We start from the raw sequence: 14570 nt of genomic DNA, 5'->3' as shown, positions 1-14570 counted from the left end.
TTCCTGATGAAGCTTTGCACTTTCTTGGTATCATGATGGAGCTTCACTCAGGAGGCTTTTCTTATACTTCAGCACTTTTCTGCTTCTACTTGGTTCTAAATGAAAACTACTGGTTTGGGGGAAACTTTAATTTTGTGGAAAAAAAACCTACTTGCTCTTATCATGATTATCAAGATATGTTTTGGTTCAGAAATAAAATTTATACATGAATATTAATTTCACTATTTAAATTTACACAACCGCCTTTGATGATTCTAAATCTATATCCATAAATTAAGCATAATAAAATAAATACATTAGAAATAAATAACAGGAATGGTTGTGGGGTGCACAGTAAAAAAAAAAAAAAAAAATAGGGCTTTTCTGTAAAGCTGCTTTGTGACAGTGTTCATTGTTAAGCAATATATATAAATAAAATTGAATGAAAATGGAAAAATATATACTCGATTTAGTGTGTTTAAACGTTTGATTGGTAGTGTATAAGAACACACCACAGCACTGAGCACTGTTTTGCTGAATAGAATAACTCCGTTCTGTTTATGCTGCAGTTTCAGCTAAAAAGTCACAGATTATTGCAGTATTATTTAGAAATTCTGTTTCTGTCTTTCTCAGGAAGTCAGATGCCTCCCAGACCTTCCAGTGTTCAGTCAGATGGAATCTTGCATTCTTCCATAAACCAGTCTGCTGTGGGCCAGGATAGAGGTGAGGCTTCCGAAAACTTCTCTACGACACCGATACAATGCTATTTACTATTTACTGTCTAGTAACAGTGCGTGGCTCTCGATTTGATAAGTCTGTGCATCGAGCAATATATTCAGCAGACTGCAGAATAAAGTCAGCTATTAGTCATAAAATACTGCTTATATTATATGAGGTGTTAGGAACGTACGCTTAATCAGGCTGCATTCCTTAGTTTTCTCTAAAAAAAAAAAAAAAAAAAAAAAAAAACACACGCTTTCCTAAGTACGCTGATTTTTTTCAAGAGCTCCCCAAATCCCCTTCACTCTCCCTACATCTCAGTCTGTTCAGAAAGAAAAAACTGGCAGAAGCCTGTAAGTGTTGAACTGTTTGACCGGCCGGTTTTACATAACGAACCCAGTAGACACGTTTTCGTCACTTGGAGAGCGCGGTAAGGAAGTGCTTTGGATGAACCAGCGTTCTTCCGGTGTGTGTCCTGACTGCGTGAATCCCCGTGTGGTGAACGCTGTCTTCTGGTGTCCTTCAGAGGACAGTGGGAACTGCATCAGAAATCATTTGCGCAGATCTCTCACAACTCCAGAAGCTTTACTAATCCAGCTCTATGGCCAGAGCGCTGTCTATAATCATGCACTTCTCTCACCCAGCTCATGCCCTTTCCTCCCCTCCAGCAAACGCCTCCGTAGCATCCCAGCACACACCTCCCGGCTAAAGAGCAACTTCTTCCCTCAGGCCATGATGATTCTCAGCAGCAGCCGTTAACAGACTCACCCCACTGAACCCCTAATGCAGCTGCACATCATCTTTACTTCAGTGCAATACATTTTGCTCTACTCCACCTTAAACTACTACTTTTGCATCTTTTTTGCACTATTCAGTGTTTACAATCACACTCGTACAGTTGTATCATTACTTGTACTACACTTGTTTTTATTCTTTTAAATCTTATTACTCTATTTGCACTATTTATTCCATGTGCAATCTCACCTTTTTTCCCACTTATTTCACTGTTTCTCATTTACGCTGTACTCTGGAAACATTTACCGTTGAGAAATTGAAATATAATGTTGGATAACTCCTTTGTAGCTGTGCTAATGATGCTATGCTAACACTGCGAACAGCAATCGTTTCAGCTGTAAAATCGCTCAGAGCTTGTCATAAAGAAAAACATGGCAGTGAAGGCACTCTTGACCATCCTCATAAATCTGCCCTTTTCTAGTGCTATAACTTCGCTTTCAAGCACTTGAATGGCCGAGTGGGCAAAAGCTAAATGCTAAAATGCTAACACCAGCCAGCCTGCACACTGGACACATGTGACTCCGGGGCTTAACACCGTGACGAGTGTAACACTGTAATCCTGTAACGTGATTAGACGTTAGGAGATGATTATCCAAGTGCTAGGTTTCTGAACGCCAAGGAGAGTTAGCCTGGATATAAACTAGCCTATAGCTACGCTATTAGAAACTTGTGAAATTGTTGTTTTAGCTTTAAAAGATGTCAACGCTGCTAAAAATACAATTATTACTACATGCTCCGGCATTGATGCGTCGGGTGGCACAGACACGTGAATCAAAAAACAGCTAGTTAGCTGATTCGAGGCTGTATTTGTCACATACACGGTTATGTATATAACTTGCAGTGAAATGGAAACCTGGCCTTCTCCTCTTTCCCCTGTGCATCTAAACAACTAAAGTTAAAAACCAGAAATGAATTTTAAAATATAAGAAATAAGAAGTATATGTACAGTTGGAGGACAGTTTTGTGAATGTAAAAATGTAAAGCATAATTAAAGTCGCTTGTTTGTACAGATAGAGACCGCCATACATCAGTTCCTTATTATCTTGCAGTTGTTTACGTTTATTATTCTGACTAGTCTACTCTTCATTATTATGCCTTTCCCCACTATTCTTATTTTATCAACTGAAAATGGAAACCTAAGGCACATATTCACACAGTGCTAATTTTTACTGTACCAGAAATGTATGGAAACGCCACCCTATTGTGTTGTGTTGAATTTGAATTTTGTGTATCGTAGTGCTATCATGTCATTTAATTTAATCCCCTGTGTGTGTGTATATACATTCAGCGCGCGTGTGTGTGTGTGTGTGTGTGTGTGTGTGTGTGTGTGTGTGTATACATTCCGTTGCTACTTTATTAGGTACACTCCCTTTTTACAGTTACATTAACTAACTGAGTGTATTGTTGTGCACAGCTCATCTCCTCCCTTTACCCAAATGGACTGATCTAGGATCATTACTGACTAAATGTTTGGGACCTTAAGCACTGATGGCTGTAGGGCTAACCTAAAAAAATCTCCTGTAACTGGGATAAATCTCTGAAAAAATCTCATTAAAAAGCAATGGGAAAACTGCATCAGAAGATAATAATCTCATTTTTTATTTTTTACTCTTGTACCTGTACCTGGAATATTAAATGCCATAGCTTCACAAAATCTTTTAAGAATATTCTGTAAATAAACGGCAGCAGCAAGTCAGCACCACGGTTGGGTTGAGAACAGCTCAGCAACCAAAAATATCCAGCTCGCTTACGGCATGGACCGAGTAGAGACGGCAGCAGACTGCACAGCAGCAGATTAATAACCAACAGTAAATAACTGTTTGCCTCCAAGGAGACCGATGTGGCAGAGGAGCTTGATCAAGTGGCCAGCGAGTTTAGCCTTAAGGAAGTTGTAGCTGTTAATAAACTGTCACCTCAGTGCATGTATAAATGTACACTACTATTCAGTAGTTTGGAATCGCTCAGAAAATTTCACTTTTTCAATGAATACTCATATCTTTATTCATCAAGTAATTTGCAAAATGAATAGAAATATAGTCAAGACATTGACAGAGTTACAAATAACGGTTTCTGCTTGAAATAATAACTTAATGCTTCAAACTTTGCGTTCAAGAAAGAATCCTCCAGAGGCGGGTTGCGCTGTTCTGTAAAAGGAGTCGCACACACCTTTGTAAGATATCATCAGTTTCTGCGGAAGTTCTCATGTTGAAAGAGCCTTAATTTCTTAAAACATCAAGAGACTGAAGAATACTGAAGAAAGCTGAAGAAAGAAAGAAAGTTTCTGAAGAAAGCTAAATACTCAAGAAGGCCAGTTTTACTGCTTCCTTAAACAGCACAGTGATTTTCAGCTGAGTTAAAAATCATTGCACGAGGGTTTTCTAATGATGAATTATTTTAACATGATGAGATTAGCTAACACAATGTGCCGCTGGAGCACAGGAGTGATGGTCGCTGAAAATGGGCCTTTGAATGCCTGCGTAGATATTCCATTAAAGATCTGCTTTTTCCAGCAATAATAGTCATTTTCAACATTAACAATGTCTGGACTGTATTTTTCATCAATATTTTGTTATTTTATTTGGGAAAAAAAGTGATTTTCTTTCCAAAACAAGGCAATTTCTTATTGATTCCAAACTTTTAAATGGTAGTGTCCATGCAGACGTTTCTTTTAATTATTTGATTTTTCTTTGTAGTCTACATGCGGAACACACAGATGCCTCCTTACGGCTCTCCTCAGCCTGCTTCTGCCTTATCTCCACGCCCGCAGTCTGGAGGCCAAGTGCATGCTGGGATGGGTCATTATCCTCAAAACAACTCTATGGGCAATTATGGGCCACAGGGAGGACAGTACGTTCCTCAAGGTAATACGTGGACTTTGCATTCTGCGTAATTTGGTGCTGTTCAAAATTGAAAAATGAAGTAGTAATGTGCAGCTTGCTTGGTGTTTAAGCATTCATATCTTTTCTGAAAGCATGTTGAGAGTTCAGAGGAACCTGGCCGGAATTTGTGGTTGATGTAGCAGGCTGTATTGATATAACTTATATATTTGCCCCTTATTTGAGTTCTTAAATCCTGTATCTTCTCAAGCATGGGCTCTGATTAGCATTGACACGTGCAGTGGGTTCGGAAAGTATTCAGGCCCCTTCAGTTTTTGCACACTTTATAGTGTTATAGATTAAAATGAAAATAGATTAAATGTACTTTGTTGGTTATGAACCTACATATACAGAATAGCGAATAATCACAACACAATTTTATTTATTTATTTATTTATTTTATTTATTTATTTATTTTTTTAATAGAAATTTTTGCAAATTTGTTAAATTAAAAAACAGAAATCAAAGCTTCGGTGCTTTAGAACTGGTTTTATTTCCTCATCCAGATCCATTTGGTCATGAAGGTCTACAGAGAGTTCCTTGGACTTGGTTTTTGGTCTGCCATGCACTGTGAATTGTGGGACCTCATACACACCAGTGTGTGCCTTTGTAAATCATGTCCAATTAATTAAATGTGCTCCAGGCAGACTCCAGTCAAGTTCTAGAGACATATCAAGATTATCAAAGCAAGCAGGATGCACCTGAGCTCAGTCTGGAGAGCCTCAGCCAAGGGTCTGAATACTGAACTAAATGACATTTCAGTTTTTGATTTTTGATTCATTTGCATCTAAAATGGGTTTGCTTTGTCATTATTGATTATTGCGTGTAAATTTAGCCAAATTTAAATTAAATATATAAGACAACGAAGTTATAGAACGAGTCTGAATACTTTCCAAACAGTTTTTATATCCTTTTAGCAAGCTTCTAGCTGGTGCCCAGTACGATGTAAACCTCAGGCTTCCACAGGATATGATACCTTGTGGATTCATAAGGCAACAGTTTAATATTTGACGATACTACTGAATCTGCTGTGAAACTATACAATTAATTTTAGTAGCCTACGTATCAATATTTGACCAACTTTGTTCAGAATCTGGGTTAAGCCTTCCGTTAATTCACAAAAATGATGATGTAGGGAAAGGCTATTTTACAAGTATTAAAGTTATGGGCAAATCACCTTGTTAACCTATTAATATATTCACACATCTATTTAATAATTTATTTTTATACACCAGTGATGCACTCAGACCTCACCAACACACATAGCAGACTCAGAAGTCCATTAGAACACTCTTTAAAATACCATATACTCGCTCTGTGTAGAGTTTATGCAGTTAAGCTCTGTTATGTACATAGTTTAGAAGCGACTAACGCGATCATAAGCATAAGCACCCTGCGTCGCACTGCTCTGTGGATTCATGGCTGGAGCGGGATAAAGTGTGCTGGTTCCCCATCTGGACGGTTCACAGATTCCAAAGAAATCCACTTGTAGACTTTAGACTTTAAATAATCCACACTTTAGCTGTCAACAGTTGCAGATATCTCCCTGCTCGTGTGTACGAGCTCTCACAACACGTGCCTTCTCCTTGCATAGGCTCAGCGCCAACCAATTAAAAACAAGCATCCTTCCGTATTGTTCCCCGCGTAGGTGCCCACGGTTATGCATAGCAGAGATCAATTTAAATTGTTAGATTTCCAGATACTCCAAATACCCACCTCTCTGTTTTAGAGAATGATCTTTGACAGTGGCTTTATATCATTTGACCATCCTGCATACACACACTTAGCTGTTATCAATTAGTCATACTTATTGTTCTCTCTTATAGTAAGTAGGGGACAACAGAATCTGCTGCCTGCCTGCACCCTTCACAGTTTACACTCTTTCCCACAGGCTACCCGAGGCAGCCAGGCTATGGTGGCATGCCTGGCCCTAACTATCCTGGTGGTCCAAGCATGGGCAGCCCTATGAATCCCATGTCAGGACAGGGAGGCGGGGGTGCGTATAGCGGTATGCCTCCTGGGCGCATGGGTCCAGGGCAGATGGGCTCAAGGCCGTATGGTCCTGGCATGAGTCCCAACATGGGTGGCATACCACCTCAGGTGGCTTCAGGCATGTGCCCTCCACCTGGCATGAACAGAAAACCCCAAGATCCAACCTCAGCAGGCATGCACCATGGTCCGTCTAACTCGATACACAGGTAGGATTCTGGAGCATTTGATCTGAATTTTTACTGAAAACGAAGCACCAAGCAAGGTACTCAACTATACCCTGTTTTAGTTTGTGTAACGGTACCAGTGGAAGCAGGAAGTGGTGACTAGTGGTGGGGCGAGTAGTCAACTAATCCAGCACTCCTAAACTTCCTAAATGATTAGGTACTTGAAATTCACAAGCTGATTTTTTTCACACACAATTAAAAATAAAAAAGGCCTATTTTATATACTTTATATAAAATGTTTTTGGCACTGTTGCTTTGCCAGCTCATAGGGTTCACGTTGATTGAGACACTGCGAGTTTGTTGCCCTGCATTAATGTTGCCGAGCCACTTGGACACCTTTTAATTTGGCTTAAAAAAAAAAAAAAAATAATAATAATAAAAAAGCTAAACTAGATAGTTTAGCTTTCTAGCTCCACCCATATCTCCCTGTTCAGTACAGGTGGTACTTGGCCATGAAGAAGGGTAAACAAATTCAGAACCAGTCCGGTACTGCTCACATGACAGTGGAAACAATGACATGATCAGGGTTCATTTATCAAGCCGTGCCGTGCCACACTGATGGTGGTTACTGTTAGATGTTTCCTTATTGTGTGAATGTCTTATTAGGTGTGTGAGGAGGGAGATGAGTGTACTGCAAAGACAACAAGTAAACTGTTAGCATTAAGATAGGTCTAGTTGTACAAATCACTGATGATTTGTGACTCCATCACACAGACAGGGAACATAAAGGACTTCAAGGAAGTCAACAGGCTGGTCTATGTTTAAGGCCCTATTTAGAACAGGGGTTCCCAAACTAGGGGTCGTGACCCTACATGGGGTCGTGTGATTTACAAATGGGGTTGTGAGAGACATTCACAATACCCTCTTTTCTTTTATTCATTTATTTTACAGATTATCTCGCTAACTATGGAGACTGTATTTGTGTGTGCAAGTATTTGAGCTTATGTGCCATTTTGACTTTTTTCCACTGACACACTGCACTAGCGTAGGAATTGACCAGTAGAAATGGACAAAGTTTCTTGTCCATCGACCTTCGCTAATTCCTCGACAACATGGAGTGACTGTGATTCAGTTGAGCAAAAATATGCTGAAATATTTATTGAATATGCATTTACCTGTGTGAAGATAAATAAGGAAATAAATAAGGAAACTAAAATGCCTCATGTCCTCGGACATTTCTTGCTGTGCCCTGAACATGACGGTCCCCTGTGCAAGCTCCTATGTGTGAAGCTGGATTAAATCCCAGGAACGTTTGAAGTCGGATGAGACAGTGCAAATGAGGTGTGCTGTTTCAAACACACTTCCTGAATTTTTTGAAAAGCTGTGTCAGGAAATTCTAACTTACCCTTCTCAGTAAACTGGTAAATGAGTGCAAGGAATGTTTCTTTGGTTTTTTGTTGTCATTTATCTTACGTATATGTTACTGCCATAAGATAAAAAGTTCAAATGTTACAATAGTCTTAAATTATAAATCTGGAATTAAAAAAAAAAATAGAGTTGTCAAGGGTTGAGGTCACAGAAAACACACTGTCCATTTGGGGTTGTTTACCCAAAAGTTTGGGGAAAAAACATTTATTATTATTATTATTATTATTATTATTATTATTATTATTATTGCCCATAGCACCATGGGTGCAAAAGACATTGTTATAACTTAGGATTATTATTAACGTGGGTCCAAGCATTAAAGGTGTGTTGTGTTTGTTAGGATTTTTATTTTTCTTATTTCACCCCAAGATGGCAGTATGAACCAATAAATTTGAAAAATGTTATTGGACCCCACAGATCCAATAATAATAATAATAATAATAATATTAATAATAATAATAATAATAATAATAATAATAATAATAATAATAATAATTATTATTATTAATATTATTAACAACCCTTTGGTTAACCCTTCCAAAGCTTGTAACTCTTTGGAATTAAGGATTTTCCTATTATTAAGGGGGCCAAGCACTTACCACGTGAATCCTGCTCATTTTATTAGGATTTCTTGTTGTAAAACCTTTGTATTATTAGGTTATTATTGTATTATTATTAGTATTATTACCTGCTTTTGCAAACTTGTCCTACTTGAGGATTTCAGTCACAAAATTGGTGTCAACTTTACATTTGTAAACAATATGGCCACTCCATGCCGATCACTTCTAGCGAGGCAGAGCCTAATTTACTCCAACAGCTGTAACTCAAGATTTGTTGCATGAATTTGCATGAAACGTATACAGGCATATACAGGACAAGATTCTGAGCTAGGCTGCAAAGTTTGTGGTCATAAATAGGGGCGGAGCTAGGTTCAGATAACTTTTTCTCAGGACCTGTGCATCATATCAAGCTAGTAATGGATTTTTGACAACAACCTGATTTAAAAAAAAAAAAAAAAAAAAAAAAGGCAAACATGACTACCATCGTCCAGTCAGATTTCAGCAGGCATTTGACAGGGTTACCATTGAGCTATTGTCACAAAACTTGAATGATATTTCATGAGGAAGAATTATTCATGTTTCTGTAAAAAAAAAAAGAAATTCTACAGTGAAATTTAGCCCCACCTCCGCATATTTGTTGATATACGAAACCTATTTTTGCTAAATAGTCCTAGGATTTATATCCTCTCTTGTTGTCTAAGCATTCAGTGTATGCAGCTCAATAATTTTTTAAAACACTGAGATTTATAAACCATAAATGTTATGGTGTTAAAAATGTTTTTTAAAAAAATGTTGCTATTTTGAACAGTGTTACCATGGCAACATGATCAAATAACCCATGATGCAGTCCCAACAGGAGGTGTTGTGTAATTCCCATTCCTGACGTACGATTGGCTCAGACACACATGTTCCATAACACAATGTAATAACACTCACATTCCCATACTGACACACTGTCACAGATGCACCCGTCTTTTACATTCTCCTTCAAAAAGTATCAGAAGTTTCACAGGAAGTCAACATTCTCACACTTCAATAGTGTGAATTCAATCTGACAACATAAAAAAATGCTTGTTATTGATTGTGTTCAATGGCAATATCATAGCAACACAATTAATTAATATGACACTGTTTAAGCAGAACATTTTTCTTAATTATTCCACAATGCATCATGCGATGGAGCTGATATTTCATATGTGTATTAATGTACTGTTTCTCCTGCCTTTAACCTGCCAATGTAGTAATAACACCTGCTACTGCTAACAGGAAGTAACACTCGTATAACACACAGTTTATTGGTTTTAGATGACATTTACCAAGGGTTGTCTTCACTGACAGCACATTGTAATGTTGTGCAACTGATGTTGCTGCACCCTTGGTGTCACTGCTTGCAGCTATATTTATTATTATTTTTCTAAACTGTTTTGCATTTTTGAAGTGCTTGCCATGCTCAATACCTCATGAAACTTAGCACACACATCATAAGTGCTGCCCATCATATTTTCCAGTTTTGGCAGGGCTACAGGTTTTCTTAAGACAGAGGAGTTTCACAATCACATCCATAAACTCCGAACAAACAGGAAGTTGGCCATTTTGGATTTTGTGCGTTTTGACTGGTATCAAACTTTTAAATACCAAATTTGGCCAGCATGATGTGAAGATGTCCATGATGTTAAATTGTGAAGGGATTCTTGAAAAATGTCCATTGTTAAAAGTGCTGTACAAATAGATTTGAATTGAATTGAATATTACACTGCACAAACAGGAAGTATGGCATAATTCCACTGTATATCATGCTGTGTGGCCCCAAGTTCACGTCTCTTCAATGATAATTTAATTTCCTGCACATGCCAGTAATGATTTTCCTGCTTGTAGCCTGACAGTGCCACAGTGAGGTTCATATTTGCTTTGAATTTTGTGTTAAAACTCTTCAAACAGCAAACAACACTTTTTTCTATTGTAATTAGCTAATGCTGACACTGAGTCTTCCTCTGACGGGGAGCATTTTAGTTAATGTAGTTCTACATAACTATCAGCTGGCTAACAATAACCCATAAGTTATCTATAATCAGTTATGCATTAACAATGTTATGCATTAACGGCAGTTGCATGTTAATGATGTCAACAGATTCATCAATTTCAGTAGAACTGTCATAAAAGGGATTTTATGGCAATATTAATGGTTGAAGATAGATTGTGCCTTAAATGATTAAAATAACAAATTTGTGCCTCCTCCTCAGGATATACAAGTACATGAGCGTGTTCCACTTATCAGTATAATAGTACAGATCACATGATGACTTTATTTAGTATTTCTTGCTGCACCCTCAGTGCTTGGGCCGGCCAGTCACTGCCAACAGCTACATTTTACTTTGTTTCTGAAGGCAGGATATGAAGTCACAACATCTGCATTGAGTATAAAAACAGTCTTTCATACTATCATTAGGCATAGACAGTCATTGGCTTTATTCAGCTGAATAACTTGCTTTCTCCAGGCCTCCTGGTTATCCCGGTATGACCCAGGGGATGGTGGGAGCTGGGTCTCCGTATGCACCGCCTATGAACAGCATGCATGGGATAATGAACCAGGCAGGGCCGTTCCCCATGGGAGGCAACGTGGCCAACAACTCAGCAGGTGAGCACAAGGCCTGGTGCTTTTTAATATAGCTCTACAGAAATCTATTGTAAAATTTTTACCTGTTGTTGTCTTTTATACCAGAATGATGCTTCAGTCAGATGCAAAGGGTGAAAGAATAAATCTGGATATACAGGATCTTCACCATAGATAAATTTTATCTGCAGTAGTTCTCCAGATGGAGAAATACAGGAGTGTGTTTGGAGCTCTTGGTAGGCTTTCACACATTTGGTTGGACAGGAAGGGAGACAAATTGCGTGACAAGGCCGAAACTGAACTCATTTCTCTGTTGTGAAGATCCTGTCTCCAGATTTAACCTTCCACCCTTTGCATTTCACTTGAAGTATTTACAACGTTTACACTGTGTACAAGAACACTATGAACATCAAAAATCAAACCTTGCACAACCTTATGCTGATGATATACTGCACGTTTTATTGTACTTACCCAAAGCAGCACAGTAACCTGGCACAACATGTTTGTTATAGACCTATATTAGATATTTGTGCAAAATCTCCAAAAAGACCTTAAAGTTGACATGGTGTCATGGGCATGTCTGAAATTACTGGACATGAGCTTTCACATCAGTTTTTTTTTTTTTTTTTTTTTTTTAAAGGTTTTGGATTTTTGTGAAAAATTTGGAAAATCTCCTTCACTGATTTATTTCTGAATGGCAAAATCATTTGGTAAATGTTTGGTAAATCATTTGGTAAATGCTTAGATTTGTAGGCATGGGTCTTCTGAAATTAGTGCTATATTGTTTAATATTATTGAAAGATTCTTTAATAAAAGTGGTGGAAGATTTGCTGGTGGAAATCCTTTTATCTATTATGATACTGCTTATTAAAGAAGTTCTTTGGATGATTCATGTGCACAATTCAAGTTGAATTGTGAAATGCATAGAGTGCACAAATGCTTCCTTCTGTCTTCCAGGAATGGCTCCTAGCCCAGAGTTTGGCATGGATAAGCTTAACCAAAACCAGAAGATGAATAATAAAGTCGATGGGACTCCAAAGACTGAATCAAAAAAGGTAAGGAGCTGAGTGAATTAACTGTAGCAGTAATACTGCTAAAAACAAAATGTTAATATTTAGGTTGTAGAAACCTCTCTAGTGTTACACTACTTAAATTCAGATGTTCACTTACCACATTTTAAGGATTTCTTGATGAACTGTTAATTTTGTTTTTCCTTTTTTTTTGTTTCCTCTATCGCTGTCTCTGTAGAAGTCAAATTCGTCCACCACCACAAATGAGAAAATAACTCGGCTATACGAGCTGGGTACTGAGCCAGACAGGAAGATGTGGGTGGACCGTTACCTGGCCTTTGCTGAGGAGAAAGCCATGGGCATGACCAACCTGCCTGCGGTGGGCCGTAAGCCTCTCGACCTCTTTCGTCTCTATGTCTCTGTTAAAGAGATTGGTGGCCTTACCCAGGTGAGTGTGCATACACACAAATGAAGATGAACATTTGTTTTAGGAGATTCTGTAATTTTAGGACGTTTTATAAAGCTTACATTTCTCAGAAGGGAGTGTTCAATTAAGATGTAGGTTCCATTAATGAATACATGAACACATTTTGTCACGTTACAACCTGAAACTGAAATAGACTTAATTTGGATTTTGACCCAGTTTAGTTTTTTTTCTTAGTTTATGCACAATATGACTAATATTTGATGCAATATAATTTTGTGACACAATTAAATAAAAAGTCAGTTATCTGTTGCATAACTTGTCCTACGTCTTGCCACCCATTCTCAATCAGATTGAGGTCTGGGTTTTGACTGGAACATTGTGACATGTTCAGGTTCTTGGTTTGAACCACTCAAAACCAAGCTTTGGAGCTGTGTAGTTTTGGCAGTATGCTTGGATTTGTTGTCTTGTTGAAAGTTGACCCACTGCCCCAGTCTCAAATCTCTGCCCTGTATTAGGCCTCATCCATCTTGCCTTCAAGCCTGAGTAGTTTCCCAGTCCCTGCTAATGAAAAGTTTCTGGACAACCTGCACCATGCTTCTTTGTGGGGATGGTGTTTGTGGGCATGATGTTTAAGGGTGATGAGCAGTGTTGTGTTTCAGCTAGTTGTAACACTTTGAGACAAGGCCAAAATGTTACTTTTTGGTCTTATCAGACCAGAGAACACTTATCCACATTTGTTGAGTCTCCAACATGCCTTCTTACCACACTCCAAACAGGATTTCATATGCCTTTTTTTCACTAATTCAGTTACATTTTATTCAATTAGTTCTAAGGTATAAGTATATCAAGGTGAGATTATCCACTGAAGAAAGGCTTGAGGCATAAACTGTTTTTGGGAACTGCAGTCTTTTGGGTGCATTCTTTAGGTGCAGAAAGTCCAACCAGAATAGAGTATCAGGATCAATCAGGCAGGTCCAGATGGTGAGAGAAGCCACAGCAGTAGACGTGTGTCGGGTTCAGGCAGCAGCGTAACATCTGGCAGCATGAGTGCACATACAGCACAACAGAGAGAGAGAATGAGAACAGATTATTGCCTACAGTACTTTAAATGGGTATATATTGTGAGAGATTGCAAGCAGCCACTACAGCGGGTCTAGTTATGACAGCAAAACTTGAGAAATTTAGAAGGTAACAGAGGCATAAGGGCTCTGAGGGGATGACAGCATCAAAACATCCCAACTCTCTATGCCAATGAACCTGTTAGATCTGTGCCTTTTCCTTCGAAAAGATTTATTTAACAAAATGCCTGTCCAAACAAATTGAAACTGTGCCTGAGGCCTGTGCACTAATAAGAAAGCTGTGCCATAGCTGGGGGGCTTCATAGTAAAAAGCTCTGTCCTATGCTGTACGCTTCAGTTTTCTAGGTACTAATAAAGAGCCTGCACCTTTTGATCAAATCACACAGCTTTTTCAGAGTTACCTTTGGCGTCTTGGTTCCTCCTCTGATTAATACCTTCCTAACCTGGTTACTGACCTTTGGTGCTGGTGCCACTTTTTTTCTTTTTTTCTATTTAATGGTCTTCTGTAAGATATTATTTATAAGCAAAAACCCTGACTGGTACTTTGTCCCAGATGCTGTTTGCTTAGCTATGATCCCTGACAAACTTTAGGGCTTTCCAGGACCAGATGTTTTTATATTGAGATCATGTGATAATTTGAGTGCACGCTAGTCGGCTCTATTCAACTAATTATGTCACTTCTGATAGTAATGGCGAAGAAGTAATGCAGGGCAACTAATATTTAGTTTCACACCAACGATTTTTACATTTTTATTTGTAAATAATTCTGCACCCAATATTGATTTTTTTTTTTCTCCTACGTGAATATTATGGGCTGTTTTATGTAGATTCCATGACACATAGTCCCAGTTAAGTCTATTTCCAGGTTGCACTAAACAATGCGGAAAGGTTCAAGGGGGATGAATACTCACATAAGGCACTGTATACTA

General features: G+C 38.3%; 1 protein-coding gene across 1 annotated transcript in view; it reads left to right on the top strand.

Moving 5' to 3' along the window:
* The window catches only part of arid1ab (AT rich interactive domain 1Ab (SWI-like)), a 68611-nt gene that overhangs the window by 44549 nt on the left and 9492 nt on the right, over nt 1–14570 (top strand). The window contains exons 6-11 of the mRNA XM_034301478.2: nt 613–702; nt 4188–4355; nt 6262–6568; nt 11010–11149; nt 12083–12180; nt 12374–12583. Coding sequence (XP_034157369.2) covers nt 613–702; nt 4188–4355; nt 6262–6568; nt 11010–11149; nt 12083–12180; nt 12374–12583 — 1013 coding nt within the window. The remainder of the gene's footprint in view (nt 1–612; nt 703–4187; nt 4356–6261; nt 6569–11009; nt 11150–12082; nt 12181–12373; nt 12584–14570) is intronic.

This window comes from Pangasianodon hypophthalmus, chromosome 29 (assembly GCF_027358585.1).
Source record: "Pangasianodon hypophthalmus isolate fPanHyp1 chromosome 29, fPanHyp1.pri, whole genome shotgun sequence".
NCBI classification, from domain to species: Eukaryota; Metazoa; Chordata; class Actinopteri; order Siluriformes; family Pangasiidae; genus Pangasianodon; species Pangasianodon hypophthalmus.
The sequence above is the reverse complement of the archived record's forward strand: the minus strand, read 5'-3'. Positions and strand labels throughout refer to the sequence as shown.